The sequence below is a fragment of the Gymnoscopelus microlampas genome (assembly GCF_963454915.1).
Source record: "Gymnoscopelus microlampas genome assembly, chromosome: 11".
Lineage (NCBI taxonomy): Eukaryota > Metazoa > Chordata > Actinopteri > Myctophiformes > Myctophidae > Gymnoscopelus > Gymnoscopelus microlampas.
In genome coordinates this window covers 1,377,478-1,403,714 of record NC_139948.1, presented here as the reverse complement: position 1 = coordinate 1,403,714, position 26,237 = coordinate 1,377,478, and the positions used below count along the sequence as shown (strand labels likewise).

The following is a 26,237-nucleotide window of genomic DNA, read 5'->3' as shown; positions in this document are numbered from 1 at the left end:
GAGGTACGGCTATATAAGTGAACGTCATCACGCCGGGACAGGAGGAGGAAGTGTTTGAAGAGCGTGGCGGCTCGGGTGTTTGGAGTTGCGGTTTGGGAGTTAGTAACGTTCGGTATACAGTACATACGGAGGCCACCTATCAACTACGGATTTAGAAGATAAGCGACGGATGGATAGCGCTGTCCTACTGTGCCTTGTAGTGTCTAAAAGTAGTGAGAAGAGTGGAGCTTCGCGTACGATAAGAAGTTACTGACGGTCCCACCGTACTAGTGAGGTCCCGTGTCGGTGTGGTACAGAGACTAATACATATATAAAGAGCACAAAAACCCTACGGGGGAAAAAAAGAAGAAAACCGGAAAATACCATAAAAAGAACGTGGGTTATTATCCCCGCACCTGAACAGTGAAAGATCCAGCATCTCGCTTCGGCTGTGAGGGCCAACGCCAGGGCTGGCCGTAGCCAGTAGGTGAGTGGAGCTGGGGGGTTGTTGACGTGGGGGGAACAGTGCCATATTGTTTTAGTTTGCCATATACACACACGACCACACGCACATACACACACCTTTTAGGTCAGGGTAGCTCCTATCTATGGTGTTTAGCGAGCCGGTAGGAATAGCCCGTGACAAATGGGGGCTCGTCTTTACTGAACCGAACTGTTGTATAATTAGTAGCCGAGGAGTTAAGCAGTAAAAGTAAACATGGGTGATGAATTTACGCCCGAGACGTTTTTAGAAAAGATTCGCAGGCTTAGCGAGTGGTATGAGCTAAAAAAAGAGGATTTGCGCCGAGTTGCCGAGCATTTAGAAGTGGCATTAACGCCTGAGATGAAGAAGGGAGAAATGGTGGAGATCTTGGTGCAACGGGTGGGGGGAGAGCCGCTTGATAACGCCACTCGACAGCATTTGTCATCAGTGGAGTTACAACGGGTAACGCTTGAGCAAGTGAGAGTCAAGGAAAGGGGGGAAACGGAGCGGGAGCTTGCTCGTATTGCACTAGAAAAAGAAAAACTGAGAATCCAATTGGAAATTAAGAAATTGGAGCACGGGGTGGGTAAAAGTGAGAAACCATTTGAGGTGGGGCGTAATATATGCCTCGTGCCCAAGTTTTGTGAGAAAGAAGTTGATGTATTTTTTTTGTCATTTGAAAAAGTGGCAAACAGGTTAAAGTGGCCTTCACAATATTGGTCGGTGCTAGCACAAAGTGCATTGACAGGAAGAGCTCAAGAGGTGTATGCAGCTCTAGATGAAGAAAAGTCGGCTGACTATCAGATAGTAAAAAAATTAGTATTGGGTTCTTATGAATTGGTACCTGAATCATATCGCCAGAGATTTCGGGGCTTGCAGAGGAAAGTGGGGGAGTCCCATTTAGAATTTGCCAGACAGAAGGAAATTGCATTTGATAGGTGGTGTCGGGCCCGAAATGTGAATCAGGATTATAGTCAACTTAGGCAGCTTATCCTAACAGAGGAGTTTAAAAATAGCATTGCCCCAGGAATAAAAACTCATTTGGAAGATCATAAAGGTGAGGAATGACAGGCCATGGGTACCCTCAGCAATGCCATCTGGGCCAACATGTCATTACTGTCGTAAAAAGGGACATATAAAGGCAGAATGTTGGAAATTGCAAAATGATGTGGGAAGAGAAGGTGGAGTAAAACCAGTGGGGGTGGTGTCGATGGGCCCTGAGTCAGAGGAGAGGAGAGAAAAGGAGAGAACCCTGGAGATGTACAAAGAGTTTATTTCAGAAGGATCAGTCATGGTCGATGGGAAAGAGAGTCCTGTTGTAGTGTTGCGAGACACAGGAGCTAGTCAATCGCTGTTAGTAGAAAATGTTGGGAAGAATGATAGAACATTTCTAAAGACGTATGCTCTCATTAAGGGGGTTGGAGGGGAGTTCATATCTGTTCCGATTCACCAAATAACATTAAGGTCTAAGGTGGTGAGTGGGCTGGTGTCCGTGGGGGTGGTCACCAGTTTGCCGGTACCAGGGGTGAATTTTATTTTGGGTAATGACCTAGCCGGGGACAAGGTATATGCAGACCCTGAGATTACTGCCACTCCAGCTTTGTCAAGGGAGACTGAGGGGTTACAAGACAAATTCCCAGGAATATTTCCCGCTTGTGTAGTGACGCGAGCACAGGCTCGATTGGAGATTGAGGCAAAAAGGGAAGACGAGGTAGGCGAGGCTCAGACTCCTCAGAGTAGTTTGGCCAATGTTTTTTTTTCAAATGTCGAGGGCTCGATTAAGACATTTACTCATAATGATTTGGTGAGTGCCCAGCAGGAGGACCCAGATATTATGAAACTGTGTGAGAGTGCGATACCACAGGAGGAAATGGGGAACGAAGCAGAGGGATTTTATTTGAACAATGAGGTACTTAGGAGGAAATGGAGGTCTAGGGAGTGTCCTGCTAACCAGGAGTGGAAGGTAGTTTATCAGGTGGTGCTCCCACCCTGTTATCGAGAGGACATTCTTAAATTGGCTCATGAGGTTCCAACAGCAGGGCATTTAGGAATAAGGAAAACTCAAGCCAAAGTTCAACAGCATTTTTATTGGCCAAAAATGCATAAGGATATAGTACATTTTTGTAAATCATGTCATGCCTGTCAGGTGGGGGGAAAACCAAACCAGGTTATTCCCAGGGCACCACTGATTCCGATACCTGCTTTTGAGGAGCCTTTTACTCGGGTGTTGATAGACTGTGTAGGGCCCCTGCCTAAAACGAAAAGGGGGCATCAGTATTTGCTCACAATAATGGATGTGGCTACGAGGTATCCGGAGGGAATTCCCCTGAGAGATATCAAGGCAAAGACAGTGTTAGATGCACTAATAAAGTTTTTCACACAGTATGGGCTGGCCAGAGAGGTGCAATCGGATCAAGGATCCAATTTTATGTCAGGAGTGTTTCAAGAAGTAATGTACCAACTAGGTATAAAACAGTTGAAATCATCCATATATCACCCACAGTCTCAGGGGGCCCTTGAGAGGCATCATCAGACGTTGAAAACAATGATTAGAACGTACTGTGTGGAGGACCCAGGTGACTGGGACAGAGGGATCCCCTTTCTGCTATTTGCAGCCAGGGATGCAGTAAATGAGTCAACAGGCTTTAGTCCGTTTGAACTGGTTTTTGGACATGAAGTAAGGGGACCGTTAAAGTTGGTGAAGGAGAAGTTTCTGGGGCAGGAGACAGAGGTGAACATCTTAGATTATGTAGCAGAGTTTAAGGCCAGACTGAGAGCAGCCTGTGGAATTGCTAGAGAACATTTGAAGGGGGCCCAAGAGAAAATGAAGGCTACGTATGACCAAAACGTGCAGGCGCGTAGTTTCAAGGTGGGAGACAGTGTGTTGGTACTGTTGCCTATTAGGGGAGACCCCCTGCATGCTCGTTTTAGTGGACCCTATCTGATTGGGGAGAAGATAAATGATGTTAATTATGTCATTAATACCTCGGATAGGCGTAAGAAGAAAAGATTGTGTCACATAAATATGTTGAAGTTGTATCATGGTCGGGGGGAGAGGCCAGTAGTAGCTATTAACATAGAAAAGAGTGAGACAGAAGAAGATAGTGGGGCAGAGAGTTTGGAGCCAGTGGGAATACGCTTGGTAAATAGTGAGGTGATGGCCAAGTGGGGTCAGGTGGTGGAACATCTAGAGCCAGAGCAGGGGGTTGAGGTGCATGCTCTGATCCAAAAGTTTCCTGCTGTGTTTACAGATACTCCGGGGTTAACCTCTGGGCTTAAACATGATATAGAGGTAGGGGATGCGTTGCCTATCAAACAGCATCCCTATAGGTTAAACCCAGGGAAAATGGCTGCAGTTAGGGAAGAAATAAAGTACATGCTAGAGCATGATATTATTGAACCTAGCAGTAGTGATTGGAGCTCTCCTATTGTACTCGTTCCTAAGTCAGATGGGAGTATCAGGATGTGTGTGGATTTTCGCAAAGTGAATGCAGTGAGTAAAGCGGATTCATATCCTATTCCCCGGATTGAAGACTGCATTGATAGGATAGGGTCAGCTAAGTATGTGTCGAAATTCGACTTGTTGAAAGGGTATTGGCAGGTGCCTTTGTCGGAACGTGCAAAGGAGATTTCAGCATTTGTGACTCCAGATGGCCTTTATCAATTTAGGGTTCTTCCGTTTGGCTTGAGAAATGCACCAGCATGTTTTCAGCGCCTGATGAGCCAAGTCACCAGAGGGTTGGTGAACTGTGTGACCTACATTGATGACGTGGTGTTGTACCATGACACTTGGGCAGAACATGTAGCTCAGATAGAAGAATTCTTTGCACGGCTGGCCGAGGCAAAACTAGTGGTTAATTTAGCAAAAAGTGAGATCGGCAAGGCCCAAGTGACATATTTGGGGCATGTAGTAGGACGCGGCCAGGTCCGCCCTCGTGCTGCTAAAGTACAGGCAATTACTGATCTTCCAGTACCTCAGACAAAGAAACAGTTGATGAGGGTACTAGGAATGTGTGGATTCTATAGAAAGTTTGTGCGAAATTTTGCAGCAATTACAGAACCTCTTACAAATCTATTGAAGAAGACTGTGAGATATACTTGGAATGAGCAGTGTCAGAGAGCATTCGAGCAAGTGAAGGCCATTTTAACTTGTCAGCCTGTGTTAACGGCACCTGATTTCGGGAAACCATTTAAGTTGGCGGTAGATGCATGTGATGTGGGAATCGGAGGGGTGCTCATGCAGGAAGACAGCAGTGGAATTGATATGCCAGTGGCCTACTATTCAAAGAAGTTGAATCGTCACCAGAAGCTCTATTCAACCATAGAGAAGGAAGGGTTGGCCCTGGTGTTAGGTTTGCAGCATTTTGAAATTTATGTGACCAATGGCTGTGGGGAGGTTGTGGTCTATACTGATCATAACCCTCTGGTTTTTATTGAGAAGTTTAAGACCAAGAACCAGAGGCTTTTCCGATGGGGTCTGGTCCTACAGCAATACAATCTGTGTATACAGCACGTAGCAGGGAAGGATAACGTCATTGCTGACACACTGTCTAGGGCAGCGGGGTGAGAGGTTAGGTGTAGAGGAGAATAGGATTTAGTGTAGTTGCAGGGTAAAGGAAAAAAAAAGTTTTTTTTCTTTTCTTTATGGGGGGAGATGTTAGGATATTGTGCAGTAGGCAATATAGGCACACATACATACATATCTTGTCACATCTTGCACCCATGTTTTGTTTATTTTCATTTATTGTTTTGGCACTGTTTTCTGTACGTCACAACGGCAGCCGGCCACTGGAGGTACGGCTATATAAGTGAACGTCATCACGCCGGGACAGGAGGAGGAAGTGTTTGAAGAGCGTGGCGGCTCGGGTGTTTGGAGTTGCGGTTTGGGAGTTAGTAACGTTTGGTATACAGTACATACGGAGGCCACCTATCAACTACGGATTTAGAAGATAAGCGACGGATGGATAGCGCTGTCCTACTGTGCCTTGTAGTGTCTAAAAGTAGTGAGAAGAGTGGAGCTTCGCGTACGATAAGAAGTTACTGACGGTCCCACCGTACTAGTGAGGTCCCGTGTCGGTGTGGTACAGAGACTAATACATATATAAAGAGCACAAAAACCCTACGGGGGAAAAAAAGAAGAAAACCGGAAAATACCATAAAAAGAACGTGGGTTATTATCCCCGCACCTGAACAGTGAAAGATCCAGCATCTCGCTTCGGCTGTGAGGGCCAACGCCAGGGCTGGCCGTAGCCAGTAGGTGAGTGGAGCTGGGGGGTTGTTGACGTGGGGGGAACAGTGCCATATTGTTTTAGTTTGCCATATACACACACGACCACACGCACATACACACACCTTTTAGGTCAGGGTAGCTCCTATCTATGGTGTTTAGCGAGCCGGTAGGAATAGCCCGTGACATCTTTTTGTTGCCAGACCCCAGGGGGGTCGGCCTACAGGAGGCTTTGTCGGGCGGTCGGTCCCTCTTTTCCTCCCCAGCCATCTACAATCAATCTAAGCTTTGCAGGACGTGCTGTGATTGGCTAGCGAGACGCATGATGAAATTAATAATAATGTAAACTAGAATAAGTGCTCCTCGGAGCACTGCCAGACTTTGCATGACTTGTGTGCAGGGGTCTGGCAGTACCAGGTCTCCTGCTTCCCTTGTTTCTGAAAGAGTCATGGCTGCCAGTTCTTCTCTGTCTTCTTCATCTTCAGATTCATCTTCTTCGTCGTCGTCTTCTTCTTCTAAAACATTCATGGCTGCCAGTTCCCACCTGATGTCGTGTGGGAGTTCTGACTGCTCCATATTGTACTGGATAACTGCCAGCTTGCATAACATCTTCAGACTAGGACTTAAGTCTAAGACATACAGGTCTGTATTGAAGAGGATGATGCGATCTTCCACCAAGCAACAGCACACACTAAACCCAAAATCTATTTTATGTGTGTTGACCCTCCAGGAAAAGGTCTCTGAGTTGAATATCCAAACATCTACAAAGTCAGTATAATCATCATTTTCACAACGAATTATGTACAGCTCTCCATTGTAGGCAAAGGCTGAGGGATAATAACATCCTGGAAGAAGCGGTGCAGAAGGTGTGCTCAGCCAGCAGTTGGTATCTGTGTCAAACACTCTGATGTTGTTGTTTGTTTTCCCGTTCAGATCCTCGTCCCCGTTCTGATTCTCATCCCCAAATACAAACATCTTTGTCCCAATGATGGTGGCGGAAGGATTGTGTAGAAAAGGTGACAGAGTTCGTCTGGTGTGAATTAAAGACCAGACCATTGCGGTGGTGTCCAACTTGTGGATGTCATTGAACCAGTTTGGGGTGTTGTAATATCGATATCCTCCATTCGATTGTTAAGACGTGACGTTGCGCCCCGCTAGAATAACTTCCGGGTCCAAGTGTTTTAATGTTAATAATAATAATGTTAAATCATAATAATAAATAAATACTTTGTACTTCTATGATATTAGCATTAAGACCCTTATTAACCCTCAATGGTTCATTTCTGAAAAAGGAGGTTATTGTAAAAAGATTTACGGGTTCCAACATGTTGTTTACAATGAAGAGTGGACGACGCTGGTGCCTTTTGGACCCGGACGTGACATCGGACTACAAAATTACGTCAGACTTAAGAACCGAATAGACATACATGACCTTCCCCATGACACAGGCTGAGTGGTACCCCCTCCCCTCTGGAACAGTCCCAGAAACATTGTGTTTGAACCATCTGAGGATATCAACATCAAATGCATAAACCGAATTACAGTAATCCTCTAAGTCCCAATTATAACCACCCCACATGTAAATCATATCCTCTATCAGCACAGTTGTGTGGCCACCGTACAATGAGGGAACATCGAGGGGATATTCTCCTCCTTCAGCTGTCGCTGGTGGCAATTCCCTCCAACGTAAAGACACTGTGTTGAAGATGCAAACCAGAATAGGATGATCATCATAACCTCTAAAATGGAACACTCTGAGTCCCACTGTCACAGCGGTCTGGTATCTATTGTATCCTGGTGCTTCTTTCAGATGCAACGTCCAACGGAACATTTTACACACCGGAACTGTTTTGGATAAAAATGTTATATTATGAAAATGACTCAGTGGGACAGGGAACTGGCCCACTGCAGTGGGTGATGTCTGCCTTTACAATACAGGAATAGTTATGGGTTGATCACCAGTGGATTGTACGGGTCTGACTTCAGTATCGTGGTCGAGAGGTTCCTCTTTCAGTGCTGTGGATGAAGGAGTCTTGGACATCAGAGTTGGAGTTTTGTGTATAACTTTTACATGGTGTATACAGGTGAATCTATCAGTTACTGAAACCGCGAACAGTTATAAGCTGTCCGGCGTGATGATGCGAGCCTCATCACGATGAAGTCACAATGAGTCACCCATGCCCAAATATGGCATTCCAGGTTGAACAGGTTGGCCTTGGTAGAGGTACTATATGTAGAAGATTTCTGTATCTGTTAGTACCTTCCTTACTCCTGTATCTGTAACTACTAACTAACTAACTGTTAGTATATACTAAGTAAGTCTGAGTATGACTTACTGCCGTCAGGTTGGAGATCTGGGGCCCTATTCCAGGTTCAAGTTGCTAAGCCACTAATATCAGATTTAGGACAAGGCAAGGGGCATTCACCGCAAAAGTTGCTATTCTTACCCTCTAAACGCCTGCGCTATACCCGTTACATTATGCATAGGTGTGGTTTGGGTGTTACAATGATAAAACCAATCACCGTGCCAAATGCCATTACCTTTAAGACACGCTCTCCTATCTCCCTGTCTGCAGTGTTGCGTGGTCTGATTAGTATAAGCCACATTGAGCTTGTTTTTCTGAAGTTGCTTGTAAACAATGGTAGAACGGTTGTGAGCTTGTAGATCGCCAACATATATAAATATGCACGTTGTTTAATGGACGACATGTATACATTTGAAGTGCTCATGTGGCCTATTATATAGTCGCTTCTTTTGGGCTTGTTTTCATAGACCTGGTTGCTTATTTCTCGCAAATTCTGGCAACACTACTCATGTTCCGACATGAACTCTGGAGCCGCACTCTGGGGATTTTACAGCGGCTAGTACACACTCCTGTACATGGAGCGCACACAACCGATGTTCTAAGCTCTGGACTTTGATTGCCTTTCAATAAAACTTTCAATAAAACCACATTTGATAGACATAAGTATCACCTACATGTTACTGATTAGAGAGAATTTTATATTTTTGTAATCAGTTCATTATTTCCTGATTGATCGATGAATAAAACTGACGTGTGTCAATTGGAGCATTGCATTGTGCAACGCACAAATTGTCTTCTTTAAATAGACTATCATCTTATATAAATACAATTGACACAAGGAATTGACACCCTCCCTTCTGCTTATTATAGTGAAATTAGAATCACTGATTCGTTGACTATAATAGCCTAGCGTGCTGTGCGTCCTGGACGTTTCCACGAATCCATTGCAGTGTGCGCTCTTGCGGGTGGTTTTAGAATCCGCTGTGCGCTTTCTCAAAGCCGCACCCAACATGTGTTGGCAGAATAGCAATTTTGGGGATATAGCCACAACACGCCCACGGGCACGCCTCCACCCGCAAATAACGGTGTCGGCATAATGGAGAACGGGTAAAGCAGGTGCAGAATAGCGACAGTGGGACAGTGCCAGCTCCCTTATCCGTATTTAACAGGTAATGGGTAGAAAATCGCGGGTTTAGGGTAACAGGTAGGGGTTTAGCTTGGTCTGGAATAGGGCCCCTGGGGTCCCTGCATGGAGCTATAATAGGTTCAAGTACTCCTTTGTCCCTCTGTCGATCTCACTCCTCAATGGACTCCTTGTGGAGTCAGACAGCTAGAAGGTTGTGAGGTGGTGCTATAGGTGTTGCTCTTGTTGCACTACACTGTAGTATGTTAGCTGGGGTGATATATTATGCTGGAGTATTGTTAGGGTTGTACGTGTCTCTGTGTGCCTTATTATTATTACTATTTTGTACTGTATTGTATTGTAATGTATTGCATTGTGTATGTATGCTTTCTAAAAAGGGAGACAAAATAAAGTAGGCCTAACCTTGAACCTTGATGTCTCCGGGTCAACTGACATTTCCTGTGATGTTGTAAGCACATACAAGGCCAAGGTATACCGAATGCACGCTTACACCATCATTTTCATTTCATTCATTACAACCACTTCTGCTTTTTCACTTATTTGGTCAAACAGCCGTTTGATATCTTGCCTCACACACTGGCATTTAAGCAATACAAGATTCAAACATAGAAAGATCAGGAAGAGTGAAGAGAAGTGTGAAGAGTCTGTACTGATATGTATCTTTACCAGAGTTGGAAAGTAACTAAGTACATTTACTTAAGTATTTCCAAATTTCAATACTTTTACTTTTACTCCACTACATCTCAGAGGAAAATATTGTACTTTTACTCCACTACAATTATTTGAAAACTTTAGTTACTTTGAAGATTTTGATTATTATTGCAAAACATTAGGGGTGTGCCGATATATCGTCCCGCGATATATCGCGATACGTTTTGTATCGTTTTGGGGGAAAAAAATATCGTTTTGATTTTTTTTTGTTTTTGTTTGATTTTCTTTTAAACAATCATAATAATCAGGCATGCAAACAGCCCTGAGGTGAAAAGGGTGACAACATGTTGTTGTTTTTTTGGGTCAGGTGTCACACTATTGCCCTATTTGGATTCAAAACGGCTATTGTAGCTGAAAAGCTACAAGTTTGCATGTCTGAATAATGCAAAAACAGAATTATTTGTTTGCATTTGCTTTTTTTCTCCCCCATATATTTTCATAATAAAAAAAGTGCGTATCGTATCGAAATCGTATCGAAGTTGTGAGCCCAATATCGTATCGTATCGTTTCGTGAAATTAGTGTATCGGCATCGCGACGCATTGTGAGCTTGTAGATCTGCTATTTTCAAAACATTTTTATACATTTGAGAACTTGAAATGGGACATTCTGCATAATGACTAATGAGTACTTTTACTTTTGGTACTTTAAGTGCATTTTGATGCCAATACTTTTGTACTTTTACACACGTACATTTTAAATTCTGGACTTTTACTTGTAACAGAGTATTTTCTATATTGCAGTATTGATACTTTTACTTAAGTAAAGAGTACTTTTTCCACCACTGATCTTTACCTTCTACTTACTGTTGTTGATATTCTCAATTATCAATTTGTTGTAGTGCATGTAGTGCAGGTCCTCAGTAATCAAAAACTGGACGGATTAGTCAATGGTGGGACAATACAATCAACAAAACATGTAATTGAAACACTCAAATCATTATAGAAATTGAAGCAATAATGCAAAAAAAAATAAAAAAATGCCTCAAATAATGAACGCAGCGTGCAATTTTCGTTACATTTTGCATGCACATTCCAACTGGGCCGAGGAGGAAATGTCACCCATTTCACATTGGCCTGTTATAGCGCCACCAGTTATGGAGTTAAGGCCAGGAGGCCACAATAACCTACCTGACCTGGCGGAGACCTGTGTTCTTTTTCTAGTTGATATTTTTTTCTCTCTTTTCTCTTATTTTTTCGTTAGTATAATTATCACCTATGCTGCTAAAATGTCTGAAGGAAGCCAAAGAAAAATAAGTTTTATGTAGCTGTGCACAAGATGTAAAAGCAACAACCTTGAAGTTAGTGATTGAATGTATATTGATAATGTAATCCTTTACTGTCCGAAACATCACAGTATGTCATCAAATTGTCATAAAGTATAAATACTGTCTGTCTGTCTGTCTGTCTGTCTGTCTGTCAAATAAATGATCAGTGGGCTGACCCAAAGAGATGACCAACTTCTGGATGTCAAAGGTCAAGTGACAAGGTCAAGGTATTTTATTGAAGCTTTGTGGGAATGACCAATGATCTGTCCTGAATATGTGATGATGCACTGTTGTTTTAAAATTACATTTTTATTTTACATGTAAATAAATGACATAATCTGTCGTAAGGAAGACTCAGGACACGTTGTATTTGTTAGTTAATTAGTTAGTTAGTACTGAACGTACACAATCTCTCTTCCAAAAAAGGGAAGGTAAGAGCAGATCTGAATTTTATGAAAAAGTTATACGATGAGCTCATCTTTCTCACCCCCCCTCTCTCTCTCTCTCTCCCTCCCTCCCTCCCTCCCTCTCTCTCTCTCTCTCTCTCTCTCTCTCTCTCTCTCTCTCTCTCTCTCTCTCTCTCTCTCTCTCTCTCTCTCTCAGCAGTAGCTATAAGTTCAGTGTAAAGAGGAATTAGAAGGTTGTTCAGAGTAGTTCATCTCAGGACAGGATGAGTCTCACCCTGCCCTGCATTCTCCTCTGTGAGTATAAAACTATTATAGCTCTGATATATCAATATTATTACTATAGCTCTGATATATCAGTATTATTACTATAGCTCTCATATATCAATATTATTACTATAGCTCTGATATATCAGTATTATTACTATAGCTCTGATATATCAATATTATTACTATAGCTCTGATATATCAATATTATTACTATATAGCTCTGAAATATCAATATTATTACTACTATAGCTCTAAAATATCAATATTATTACTACTATATAGCTCTGAAATATCAATATTATTACTACTATAGCTCTGAAATATCAATATTATTACTACTATAGCTCTGATAAATCAATATTATTACTACTATAGCTCTGATAAATCAATATTATTACTACTATAGCTCTGATAAATCAATATTATTACTATAGCTCTGATATATCAATATTATTATACTATACTGTAGCTCTGATATATCAATGTTATTACTAGCTCTGTTATATCGTTTATTTCTACTATAGCTCTGATGTGTCAATATTATTATTAGTATAGCTCTGATATATCAATAGTATTACTACTATAGCTCTGATGTATCAATAGTATTACTACTAGCTCTGATGTATCAATATTATTACTATAGCTCTATTATTACTTTAACTACTATATCTCTAATATTACTAATTACTATATTGAAGTAGTTTTAATAGTTTAATTTCAATGTGGAAATGTTTTTATGTTGAATGTTATCTATGAACTTGGGGAACATAGGGATGACCCCCTTAAACAACAACATTTTGTTATGTTAAGCTGCTAAGTTTGAATAGAGTAAAAACTATGTTAATGGATCAATGTTGTAGTTGGTTTGGGATCTTGACCAGTGTTTTCTCCTTGCTGTCAACAACAATGATGGAACTCTATACAGTACAGATGCAGCAATACTGGCTCAGAGCCTCTGCCTGCTGACCAAAAGTCTGATATCACCCCCGGCCAGTGGTGGAAAAAGTACTCAAATTCTTTACTTAAGTAAAAGTACCAATACTGCAATATAGAAATACGCTGTTACAAGTGAAAGTCCAGAATTAAAAATGTGCTTGAGTAAAAGTACAAAAGTATCAAAATGTACTTAAAGTACCAAAAGTAAAAGTACTAAATATTTGAAAATAGCAGATCTACAAGCTCACAACACGTCGCATCGGCTATTTTCAAATAGCCTAGGTACAAGGTATGAAATAGGGCTAAAGTGGTTAATGTATGTTTAATAATATAATCATTTGTATCTGAAAAGTAACTAGTAACTAAAGTTTTCAAATAATTGTAGTGGAGTAAAAGTACAATATTTGCCACTGAGATGTAGTGGAGTAGCCTAGAAGTAAAAGTATTGGAAATCGGAAATACTCAAGTAAAGTACAAATACCTCAAAATTGTACTTAAGTACAGTACTTAAGTAAATGTACTTAGTTACTTTCCACCACTGCCCCCGGCCGAGGTGGAATTCCGCTTTAGGCAAGTGGTTGAGATGTTGGCTTTCCACACGGGAGACCGGGGTTCAACAGTATTCCCGGGCGTTGCACAGAGACATTCTCTAGCGTTGGCTCCTTTAGTATAACATCAGAGATCTGCACTCAGTATACAGTACTTGTCTGTTGTCCTTGAAAATGCAAATACTTATGTCATGTTGATATTGTCTCATCAAATATCTTTCAGTGCTGAGTGTCATCTCCTGTGGACACGGTCAAGGTAAAGATTCATTTCATATTTATTGTTTTTTTTAATTTTTAAATAAAACATTTACATCTACACATACTTCATAATTTCAGTTATTACACATTTTTATGTCAGTTTATTATTATGTATTAAAGGAGCAATTCACCCATTTTTAACCTCAACTTTGTATAATGTAGTGGTTCTCAAAGGGGTGCTCAAAGAACTTTGGGGAGGGGGGCGCTGAGGTGCTCTTGGGGGGGCACCAGTTTAATATATCCACACACACATTGTCTTCATTTCATCCTACACTTCCTTTCATTAACATTGCAGTCACATGAGAGGCTTGGTTTGTGAATTCTGTATTAGTTGTACGTTTTCTATTGGGGATGATGATGGTAGATTGCCATATATCTGTATTGCACATTTTGAATGTTGAATGGGGTTTGTGCATGGGAAGGATACTAAAGACTGCTAAAGCCCTGTTTGACCTGTAAGTGTGTTATTTACGGCACGCGACACGCCACTGTCATCAGGTGTTGATTAACCACTCTGGTCTAAACTAGCTGCCCTGCTACTGCTAAATGTAGTTCCATTGGATGGTTGGAACATAACGCTGTCGTCACCATGCCAAACTGTCTGTGACAAATACACAAAGATTAACAAGTCCTGATGTGTACTGAGCATCCATAGTTGTAGGCCTACTACCATCGAGAGAGAGAGAGAGAGAGAGAGAGAGAGAGAGAGAGAGAGAGAGAGAGAGAGAGAGAGAGAGAGAGAGAGGTGTGACATGATCATGGATTCTTAAACCAGATATTGATTGATCAGATTTAGCACGGTCCATGATTCTCTTCTCTGCCATTATGGCCTTTTAATTGCTGTGTTTCAATAAGGAGACCACTTAGTGCAGGGGTCTTCAATGGGTTTTTTTTTAGGCCCCTTAGCTGTGCTGCAGATGAAACGTTTTCATAGATTCCATAGATAGCTTCATAGAATTGTTTGACAGCACTGTCATCAGTGTTGGATTCATGTTCACGTGTATGTTCAGACATGTAACCACTTAAACCCTCAATACTTGAAATGCTTGTACTTGGTCTGCTCTTTTTTCCCTCTACACCAAACCTCTTTGAAAAGCTCACAACGCGTCGCGACGCAAGGCCTTGTGAGCTTGTAGACAGGCTATTTCTTATGTTCCCCCCTCAGATGCAAATAATTGTAGTGGAGTAAAGGTACAATATTTGCCTCTGAGATGTAGTGGAGTAGAAGTAAAAGTATTGGAAATTGGAAATACTCAAGTAAAGTACAAATACCTCAAAATTGTACTTAAGTACAGTACTTAAGTAAATGTACTTAGTTACTTTCCACCACTGTGTACTGTACAGGCCTATGAAACTATCTCATATTTATAAACCATACAGTATTGTACTGTACAGGCTTATGACACTATCTCATATTTTGACACTACTTGCTATGACTAAGTTACAGAAGCGGTCAGTTTGACCAGAATAGAGATGCTATGGTTCATGTGATTAAAGAATAATACGTGTATACAGCAAGTGTGAACATGTTCTGAGATCTGGGAAAGACAGTCCGTCATGCATAAAGTCATTCCTGGAATTAAACACATAGCATTGTCATACATTAACCCCTTAAAACGGGGAAAGCATCATCATAGATCAGCATCATAGATCATCATAGAAAGCAGCATCATAGATCACTAAAATCTAAAATGTCATTTTAGATTTTAGCGTTCGCTATTCAAAAATAGCAGATCTACAAGCTTGCAGCGCGTCACTTTTGGGTTGCGTTTTTTTTTAATCTTCAAAGTGTTAAAAAAAACTTGAATTATTTCACTTTTTTTAACACAAATATTTTCTTCTGGCGGGGGGACCCTGGCACAAAACATTTTCAGATGGGGGATCCGCGGCCAAATACATACATTTTGGGGGTTCTTGGCACAAAAACGTTTAAGAACCACTGATTTAGATCGTAGGCCTATTTGTAGAATCGGCCTTAGGTCTTAATGGTAACCCATTAAGACCTGAAGCCGATTCTACACGTCTCCTAAATCCCAAAAGTTTTCTGAAAAACGTATGTTTCTATATCAGTGGTGCTCAATCTTTTTCATGTCAAGGACCCCCAGAGTTATATGTATTTGGCCGCGGACCCCCATCAAAATATTTTGTTCCAGGGACCCCCCAGAAGCAAAGATTTGAGTTAAAAATATTCGCTTTAAAAATATATATATTCAAAGATTTGCACACATTTTCACAAATTTTCAAAAATTGCAGATCTACAAGCTCGTAGCGCGGCACTCTGTGCCGCGCTATGAGCTTGTATGTCTGCTATTTTTGAATAGCCCAAAGTGTAAAATAATGCTTTTTAGCTCAAATCTAAAAATTACACAGTTCCAGGTCAATGGGCTAAACTATCTTATATTGACAATAGTCTACTTGGATGTTGTCACTCTGTATGTGAGGAAACTGATTACAAAACGATGTAAAAAAGAGAGAAAGCATGATGTTACAGAAGTGGTCAATTTGACCACTTCTCTTTTTTAAACTTTGTTTTATTGTCAGTTATATCATCATCATAATCATCACACAAATAAGAAATAATAGTACATGTTAAATCTTAGAGAATTAATTAACTGTGTAGCTATAAACATAATTTAGAATACAAATAAAAAGGAAGGCAGGGGGTTAGATTGGGGTGGACCCCTGTGATGTTTGGCTTTGTTAATTATCTTTTTCTTTTATTGGTCATTATGGTGCTAAATAGCACTAAAAGTGGTTGTTTGGATGTGGCAGACTTCTTTTGGTGCTATTTTAGAGCAGGGGTTCTCAAACTTTTTAGCTCAAGACCCAAAAGAGAAATTATTTGACCAGGACACACACTAGTGAAAAAAGCAGATCTACAAGCTGATCTACGTGTCGCTTTGCACCGTGTTGTGAGTGTGTAGATCTGCTATTTTCAATACTTCTGAAACATTTTATTTATGGAAATAATAATAATTATTTTTTCATTTTATTTATGAAAAACTTTTGAACAATTTTGGAATTGTTTTTAATTGATGAAAAGTTGTGATTTTTTGGTTTAAACTTTTTTTAATCTTTTGAAACAATATATTTATTTTTTGTAGGAATGTAGGAAACAAAAAAGGAGATATTTACTCGCGACCCATAAAAATGGGCCTGTGACCCACAAATGGGTTCCGACCCACTGTTTGGTAAACAGTACTATATAGCACCTGTTTTAACTCATTTGGACCTGGTACACTTAAAGGTTGTTATACCTTTCAAGCCGGGAACACCTCTGTGTGTAGTTATTCCTACATACAGCAGTGGTTCTTTTCCCCCAAATTGACATCTGAAAATGTTTTGTGCCAGGGTCCCCCCAGGAGAGAAGATTTGTGTTAAAACAAATTCAAAATTATTCAACATTTTCCTTTCAAGATTATTCTTTTTTAATGATCAAAAATAGCAAATGCACGAGCTCAAAGCGATGTACAAGCTCACAGCGCGTCACTTTGTGCCACCCTGTGAGCTTGTAGATCTACAATTTTCAATAGTTTGGGTCCCTGGCAAACGTCTAATTTCTCTTTTGGCTCTTGAGCTAAAAAGGTTTGAGAACCACTGCTCTATAATACTGTAGCACCAAAAGAGGTCTGCATATGATTACAACCAAAACAACCGCTTTTAGTGCTATTTAGCACCATTTGTTTGGTGTGCCAGATATAATCTATACTGAACCACACATGTCATGTGTTCAAACAGGTCGACCCAAGGCTGTTCTGAATGTGTCTCCTACTACATGGTTGCGTCCTGGAGCTTCAGTGACTCTGAGATGTGAAGTTAAAGAATCATCTGCAGACTGGAGGTTCTACTGGTACAGGGCTGTTCTTGATCCAGAAGGCAAATACATCAATGAGCTCTTACCTGGTATCCCCCAAGGGACTGTAGAAGGTTCCCACATCATCTATGGTCCTACAGGCACAGGAGGATATGCGTGTAGAGCTGGGACTATGGAGCCATATGGGACCCCTCGGGACACAATTGTTTTCACTGACTTCAGTGACACGCAGTTTGTGTTTTCTGGTGGTGAGTGTGTAATTCATCATTCATAATTCTTCTAGATCTCGAGTTTTGTTCATTGAGTCATTCTAACAGTGGTGGACAGTAACAAAGCACATTTACTTGAGTACTGTACTCAAGTAAAAAATAATAATAAAGGCAAATCATTTCTAGGGAGGGAAAAAGTACATTATGAATTAACCACTTAAGCCCTATTTCAAATATCGTGACAATACCAGATCTACAACTCACTTCTATATTTCAATACAGCAATATATTGACATAAAATGTTTTTTTTAAACTTTTGAATAATTCACTTTTTTTGTTTTCTTTTTAATATATTGTATGTACTCTTGGATACTTTTGAGGTCACCTCCAGTACTTGCTGGAGTACAAAAATGGAGTATTCCTGTGTACAAATATATGACAACTTTCACTTGCAGTTGAGTAATATTTGACCAGGAGCATCTATACTCTGACTCAAGTACTGGAGTTGAGTATTTTGTCCGCCACTGTGTCATTGTAACAGTGCTCTTTGTTTGACCTCTGACCCTGTGTTGTTTTAGATCGTCATTCTTCAGCTTCTCTCACAGTGAGTCCAGACAGAACTCAACACTTCATCAATGAGTCTGTCTCACTGATCTGTGAGGGAAACTCTACTGGATGGACGATTCAGTATTTCACTGAGACAGGAGACTGGCCCATACAGTGTTCATATCCCACGCCGTCAATAACCAGATGCAGTGTCAGCAGTCCCTCTAACATCAGCAGTGTGTTCTGGTGTCAGTCTAACTCTGGACTGAAAGAGTACAGCAATGCTGTCAACATCACAGTACGCAGTGAGTCCAGTTCCTTCATTCACTAACTTACAATACTGCAGCATTCCATCAACTCATTAAAAACATGCTGTTTTAAGGTATGGTGAATGATTTTCTTTGGTTGAATTAAGTGTTAAATAGCTTTATATTCTAATAGAACTCATTGCTATAGTATAAAGTTATAGAAAATGTGTCCTATCAGGATAGAGAACTCAGACAGGACGCAGATTAAACAAGTGAAATTGGAAGTGCTGACACAAAAAAATGACAATATTTGAACTGGAACACTATAAAAATGAATCCTGATTGGCTGACATTTTTCAACCCACCTTAAAATATTTTGGGGAGATGGGGAGACTCCTGTTACTGAACAAGCATTCTATATCAATGATTACTATCAGAAAATAGTGCTTTAAATGAGTAGTTCATCCAGAGGTCTTATTAAAATAAGTCATATTTTTGGGTGAACTACTCATTTAACCTTTCAACAAAAAGTTTTTGTTTAACCAAAACATATCATTTACCCTACCTTTAAATTAGTTCAGTGAATTTAGTTAGTGTGAATGCTACTGTAACATGTGGACTGTTCTTTAACTTGTTTTACAGCTGGCTCTCTCATCCTGGTGAGTCCTGTTCACCCTGTGATTGAGGGAAGTTCTGTCACTCTTGAGTGCAAACACAGAACAGACCCATCACTGTCCAACGTGGACTTTTATAGAAATGAACAACTGGTCCAAACTAAAACCAATGGGCAGTTGATCATTCCTGCTGTATCTACGTGTGCTGAGGGATTCTACAAGTGTTCACATTCTGGAGAAGAATCACCACAGAGCTGGATGGCAGTGACATGTTAGTATACTGACAACTGTGACATTGTTTAGGATTTTATATTTTTCATGTACAGTATTTGCACAGTATTCAAAATTGTGCGCAACACAATCATCATCATCAAAATGATATCTTACATACAGTGTAGGAATGTTGTAAAAGACTTTTAACTGAGACAGGATTACACTTGGTACTAACTTCACACAAGTATTAATCTAGACTAGAGGAATAAGAGTTAAAAACATACTCATAAATGTTTTTACTAGGGCTGGGACTCGATTAAAAAAAAAATCTAATTAATTAGAGGCTTTGTAATTAATTAATCTAAATTAATCGCATGTTTAATCGCATATCAATATTTGACCTGAGAAGCAATTTATTTTCAGTTAAAACAGATTTTGGATTTTTTGAGTGAATACATAAGTTTAAGCAACACAAAATAGTTCTGCACACAACCGTGTTTTTATCCACCCTTCCATCAGAGAGTTTTTTAAATCTAAATTTCCCATCCACTGGGCCAAGCAAAGCAGTCTGATCGGCTTCTTGTCCCACACTGGGGTGTGTTGGCTGTTGGTTGGTGCACTGGTATGATCGGTACACCTGAAACTCGTCCAGTGAGGTTCTGTGGTGCATAAACCAAACGCGATTAAAATGCGATTAATTTTTTTAATCGCGTTAATTTTCTGTAATGAATTAATCTAAATTAATCAGTTAAAGTCCCAGCCCTAGTTTTTACACATACCATTACACATAACAATGCCAGTGGTCTCCCAGGCTCATATTACATGTTAAAACGAGTTGTTCTAATACTAATCTATTTAAATCTATAGTTCCTGAATCTACTAGATCTGCTCCACCTTCAGTCACTGGATCTGGTGGATCTGCTCCTCCTTCAGTGACTGGACTCTTGGAGGAAATCCTTCAAAACACCTGCTTCATCTGTGGTGTGTGTTCAGCTCTACTTCACACAATATTATTATTCATACAGTATTGTGAAACACACAAGCTATGTACATATGAAGGGCCACAATGTTTTTTTACATAACCAGAATCACAGACAATCTGAACCTACCGTCTGCTAATACAGTGGTTCTCAAGCTGTGGGTCCCCACATGATTGGGGGGGGGGTCCCCAGATGACAGTGAAGTGACAATTTAAGGACTTTTAAGGCCTTTTTAATACCAAAATATGGGAAAATGTAGAGAAAAAAGCTAAAGTAATCAACAAACTATACTATAAAAACTGGTCAAACATTGGCCGACTTGTCAAATGATATAAGAAAGAGGCAAAACATTTGAAAAAAGCCGATCTACAAACACGAGACGCTGTGAGCTTGTAGATCGGCTATTTTCACAATATTAATCTGCGGAACCGAGTCAAACTAAACTCCTTCAAGCGCTTGTCAGGGGGGTCCCCTGTTCAAATATGATCATTTTGGGGGGTCACGGCCTGAAAAGTGTTGAGAACCACTGTGCTAATAATGTCATCACAGGGCTGGAAAGAGACAAGTTTGGCCAGAAGACGGTGTCGTTTGAGGAGCATATCAAGTTGGAACACAACATGTGGCACTACCTTCACTTCCTGGTCCTGGTGAAGGAGAAGGTCCCCACCGAGTACACCGGCCCTGAGAGCTACGTGGCCCACATGATTAAGGTTTGTTCATATCAATGCCCAGACAGGTTGCTCAGGTGAGCGACAAGAAACCTTTGAATCAGTTACAAAGTATGAATTAAACCTAGAAGAAGCAGGTGGGCTGGGAACGCTGGATGTTTGTTTGTATTATCTGGTATATAACTCTAGAATGTATGTGAAAAAATGAAGTTGGCATTTGGAAATGGACTGAGATGGAGCTAATATCAGAAGAAGGTTTCTTAATCAGCATTATGGTTTCATTCTTTGCTGTGAAATACTGTAGTTAAATCTTTACAGAAATGTTTAGCCTTCAATGGGTCATCAGAAAATGGATAATAATTTAATTATGTTGGCATGGCTGTGGAGAATTAGGGACATTCATTTCATTCACCTGTTGTAGCACTGCTGCTGTGAGTTTTTGGAACAATGTGGATGTGGAAATTACCCCAGTACCAAATTGTTTTAGAATTGACGAGGCAGGCAAACAGACCAGGGGTCGAAAACATTTACCATTTACAGGTGGTCTCGATGAGTAATGTTGACTCCTTAGACAAAATTAAGAAGTACCAAAATCATGGGACTGTTAAAGTAAATACTGTATATTTCTACAGATACAATACAGTTTTCTTTCTTTCTTTCTTTCTTTCTTTCTTTCTTTCTTTCTTTCTTTCTTTCTTTCTTTCTTTCTTTCTTTCTGTGCAACAGTGGTGTATAAATGTTGACATTGAATTTCACTTGTTTTAAGGGGGTTCATTTAAAGTTTATAAGTTGCTTGGATGGAAGTATACTCTACTGCCACATTTCCCCGACCATCTCTCCTCCACCCCCACTGTCTCCACCTCCATTAAGCTGTCTTTGTCTTTCTCTCATCCTGGTCTCTCCCTGTGTTCCCTCCTCTCCCAGGAGAAGAACTTTGACTGGTTCATGAGAGCCATGTCTCTGGTGAGCAGCGAAGATGGCGGCCAGCAGAACGACATGCGCTCTCTGCAGGAGAAACTGTACAGCAACACCGCTCTGATGGCCCAGATGTCTGACCAGCTGGCTCAGCTGAAGGACCAGGTGACCGTCCTGCTTCATCAATATATTTGATCGACACACTTTAGTGTTATAAGTCAGTTCTCAAACCTTTTCATGTCAAGGACACCCAAAATGATATGTATTTTGACCCCCATCTCAAAATATTTTGTTCCAGGGACCCCCCAGAAGCAAAGATTTGAGTTACACATGTTCGCTTTAAAAATATAAATATATAAGTTCAAAGGTTTTGCAAAAAAGAAATCGTACGATTTTTCAAAAATAGCAGATCTACAAGCTCATAGTGCGGCACTCTGTGCCACGCTATGAGCTTGTATATCTGCTATTTTTGAATAGCCAAAGTATAAAAGGTTAAAGTGGTTAAATGATTGTGATGCTATATTAAGACTTTTAGCTGGGGACCCCCTGGATCACCACTAACTGTAATGTGATTGGCTGAATTTGCAAATTCAGGACTGTGATTGGCTAGCGAAACACATGACACATGTGCAGCCCTATGAATAGCAGTATGGACTTTAAAAAAAGTCATTTATCCTTTTTTTAAAGTGAGTCATGTTGTGATGACCACACACCGCCCACTTCACACTGGGTGTGATTTTTTTTTGAACAATCTTGAAGTGTCTCTTGAAGATTTTAAATCATTTGTAATAATCTTCTGGGGGTTCCCTGGCACAAAATATTTATATGGCCAGATATATCAATGTGGGGGTCCTTGGAAAGTAAAAGTTTGAGAATTACTGATTTAGTAGGCATTATTTTGTAGAATCGGCCTCAGGTACATACATGTGTTGTCTCTCTCTCACACACACTGTTCTCTCCACAGGTGACAGAGCTGAGGAACAACAAACAGAGGCTTGGCTTCCTGAGGCGACGTCGGGCCAACATCATCGAGACACCTGAGGACCCAGGGTAACAGACCCCTGAGTGATACCGACATGGAAGAATAGCAAGTGCAGAATAGCAACGCGCATGCACGCACGCACGCACGCACGCACGCACGCACGCACGCACCAAATCGATTTTGCAAAAAATAAATAAATAATGGAAATTGTATTATTTTATTTTGTTATAATAATTTTTTGGATAATAAATCGGTAAAATCAGGAAAAAATAAGAATTAAATAACCTACCTAACCCTAACCCTAACCCTAACCCTAAAACCGAAATAAAGTAACCAAAAAACAAACAAAAAAGTAACCAAATTCGCCCAAAAAAATAACATTTTCGTGTGCACGGGTACGCATGCAGGCGCGCGTGCATGCGTGCCCACCTGCTCCTGCCTAGGCCCAGCCTATACTAGCGTTCTGGCTGCGCCACTGATGTACCCAGAAGGCTTTATCACAGATCATTACGTTACAAGGAGTCAGTCATTGAGCACTGATATTTTCAAAAAGTGCCTTGTCTTTCACACACGTTGTCTTTCTTTGATAGAAACAGTTTTTTGTGTGCATGGATCCTGCACAAAGGAGGTGACATACCGATCCGGTAGTCCACTGCCACTCTCTGCTATAAGATACTTTTTTGTTTAAAGAAGTTGGACTGGTCAGTCGGGAAGTTGGTCAGGAATGTTGAAAAGACTGGCCAGGCACTTTTTATTTGTTCTAAAATGATGTCAAGATGACAGTATGTGATTGGGTTAGAAATTAGAACTGATAATTTTTATATTTTTCCTTTGTGAGTGAAATTGAGCTTTCATTAATAGTAGTGCTTATATGCGACAAAGCTATTTCCATTCATTAAATTTGCCTGCTTGAATAAAACTATGAAAATGTAAATTAATTGCCTCTTTTCTTTATTTCCATGTGATCGGAGGTGGAAAAGCATTGTATTAGCAAAATGTTAGGAATATGTTTGTGTATGTATGTGTGTGTGTGTGTGTGTGTGTGTGTGTGTGTGTGTGTGTGTGTGTGTGTGTGTGTGTGTGTGTGTGTGTGCGTGCGTGCGTGCGTGCGTGCGTGCGTGCGTGCGTGCGTGCGGGCGGGCGGGCGGGCGGGCGGGCGTGCGGGCGGGCGGGCGGGCGGGCGTGCGTGCGCGTGCGTGTGTGTGTGTGAATACCGGTCAGGTGGGCACACTGGACATCTGGGCACACGAGTTTCTAGACAACTGGGCACACAGGATAAGTGGGCATACGGACATCTGGGCACACGAGATGAATGGGCACATGGACATATGGGCACACGAGATGACTGGGCACACGGACATCTGGGCACACGAGATGACTGGGCACATGGACATCTGGGCACACCGTATGACTACCAAGGATTTTTGTGTTCCTTTGATATTTAAGTACCCCCCGCCCCCCCCCACTGTGAGAGAGAGACGGTGGGAGACATTGTGTAATGTCTGTTACTGAGATAGTGTATTGCAGTGTGAGCTGTGTATTGCCTCTCCCATGTGTGTGTGTGTGTGTGTGTGTGTGTGTGTGTGTGTGTGTGTGTGTGTGTGTGTGTGTGTGTGTGTGTAGGTTGAATCGGTGGAGACTCTTACATTCTAACCCTAACCCTAACCCTAACCCTAACCTGGGTGGAGGGTGATTATGCGGGTGAACTCAGTGGAGGAGGGCCATTAGGTGTAAGCAGTGGGGAGGGACCACTAGGTTGAATCAGTGGAAACTGTCACATCCTAGGCCTATACCTAACTCTCATCCTAACCCTAGGGGGATGATTATGCGGCTGTCTGAGGGGGGGGAACTCAGGAGCGTCTGCTCAGGAACTCAGGAGCAGACAATTCACAGCAGGGGTTCACTAATCTCTGGATTTCATAGAAAGGGGGGGCACATCAAAGCAGAGTGCCCAGCTGTCTTGTGTGCCCACTTGACTATGTGCCCAGTTGACAGTGTGCCCAGTTGACTGTGTGCCCAGCTGTCTTGTGTGCCCAGTTGACTGTGTGCCCAGTTGACCTGTGTGCCCAGACGGCTGTGTGCCCAGTTGTCCGGTGTGCCCAGTTGTTTTTTGTGCCCACCTGACCGGTTACCCTGTTTGTCTGTCTGCCACTCTGTCACAGTCTGCCAGTCTGCCAGTCTGTCACAGTCTGCCAGTCTGCCACTCTGTCACTGTCTGTCTGTCTGCCAGTCTGCCAGTCTGCCACAGTCTGTCTGTCTGCCAGTCTGCCAGTCTGCCACAGTCTGTCACAGTCTGCCAGTCTGCCAGTCTGCCACTCTGTCACAGTCTGCCAGTCTGCCACTCTGTCAAAGTCTGCCAGTCTGCCAGTCTGCCACTCTGTCACACTCTGCCAGTCTGCCATTATTCTCGAAACCGCTCATTGCTGCTTGCAGCTATATTTAAGGTTTCGTACAGATTGAGCAATCTGTACGAAACTGTATACACATGAACTTTGGACCAATGCCGACAGACGTGAGCAAGCGGATTTTCCATAAGTGAAAACGTTAAGCTTTTATAAGCCAATGAAAATTGCAGTTTTATGACAATTATTCATCTGCCCCTAACACATACATGCAGACTCACATTTGTTTGACACTTTGCAATATTGTAGAGGGTCCTTCCAAGTATCACTGAAACCAATCTTACTCCAATAGGTCAAAGGGGGGCGCTATAGCAATTTTTTGAAAATGCAAACTTTAAACAGGCAAAAGTCATGCCTCGTTTGGCCGACAGCCGTTAAACCTGCTTACACATGTGCCTTGACTCATGAGGAACACATGTATCACTTTGACCAGTAAGCTCTGCCCTTAGATTGTCTGCAATTTTGAGCAGTTTGAAAAACATTTAAATCCAGGATTTCTGAGCAATTTGCATGAAACTGTGTCAAATACATGTTTGAGGCCCTTTTTCACAGGTTCAGGTGTGTTGGTTCAATAGCTTGATCGCTTAATCATCTGCCTTGAAACCATAGGGTAGCCGGTTTGAATCCCACCTCAGGTAGACTTAATTATAATTGCATTGCACACAACATGACTATATCAATGAATACATGTGCAATTGTTAAAGATGACGAGAAATGCATACTTGAAAGTAGTTATTTTCAATGTATGACGTACTTCATTCGCGCTTTTGTTTTGTTTTGTTGGATTCTCCCTTTTCACTGTCTAAGGCTGTGTATTGGATAGCTCCACCAGTAGAGTGTGACTCTCATGTGCCGAAGGTCACTGGTTCGAATCCCACTTATTACAGTTCACATTTAAATTGCATTGTACAAAACATGACCCTGTTAATTCAGACATGTGCAATGTTTAGACAATAACACGAAATGCTTTTGAGAGTAGTTGTTTTTTATGTATGACATACTTTCTTGTGAAAATAGCCGATCTACAATCTCACACCTTTTTAGATAGCAACGCGTTGTGAGCTTGTAGATCGACTATTTTCCACTAGTTTCCATTCCGAAATATATTGAGCAG

General features: G+C 41.3%; 1 protein-coding gene and 1 long non-coding RNA gene across 2 annotated transcripts; both read left to right on the top strand.

Moving 5' to 3' along the window:
• Positions 1-19,094: 19,094 nt before the first annotated feature.
• LOC311056083 lies at positions 19,095-20,773 on the top strand. Its single transcript, XR_014601851.1, has 3 exons — positions 19,095-19,234; positions 20,044-20,157; positions 20,706-20,773. It is a non-coding gene; the product is annotated as an uncharacterized lncRNA (long non-coding RNA).
• Positions 20,774-23,528, top strand: LOC311055774 (inositol 1,4,5-trisphosphate-gated calcium channel ITPR2-like; the record flags this gene model as incomplete). The annotated part of the gene is made up of 3 exons (XM_084072040.1): positions 20,774-20,866; positions 21,749-21,904; positions 22,704-23,528. The coding sequence occupies 3 exons, from the start codon at positions 20,774-20,776 to the stop codon at positions 22,791-22,793; spliced, it is 339 nt and encodes a 112-aa protein (XP_083928166.1). The 3' UTR covers positions 22,794-23,528.
• Positions 23,529-26,237: the final 2,709 nt, after the last annotated feature.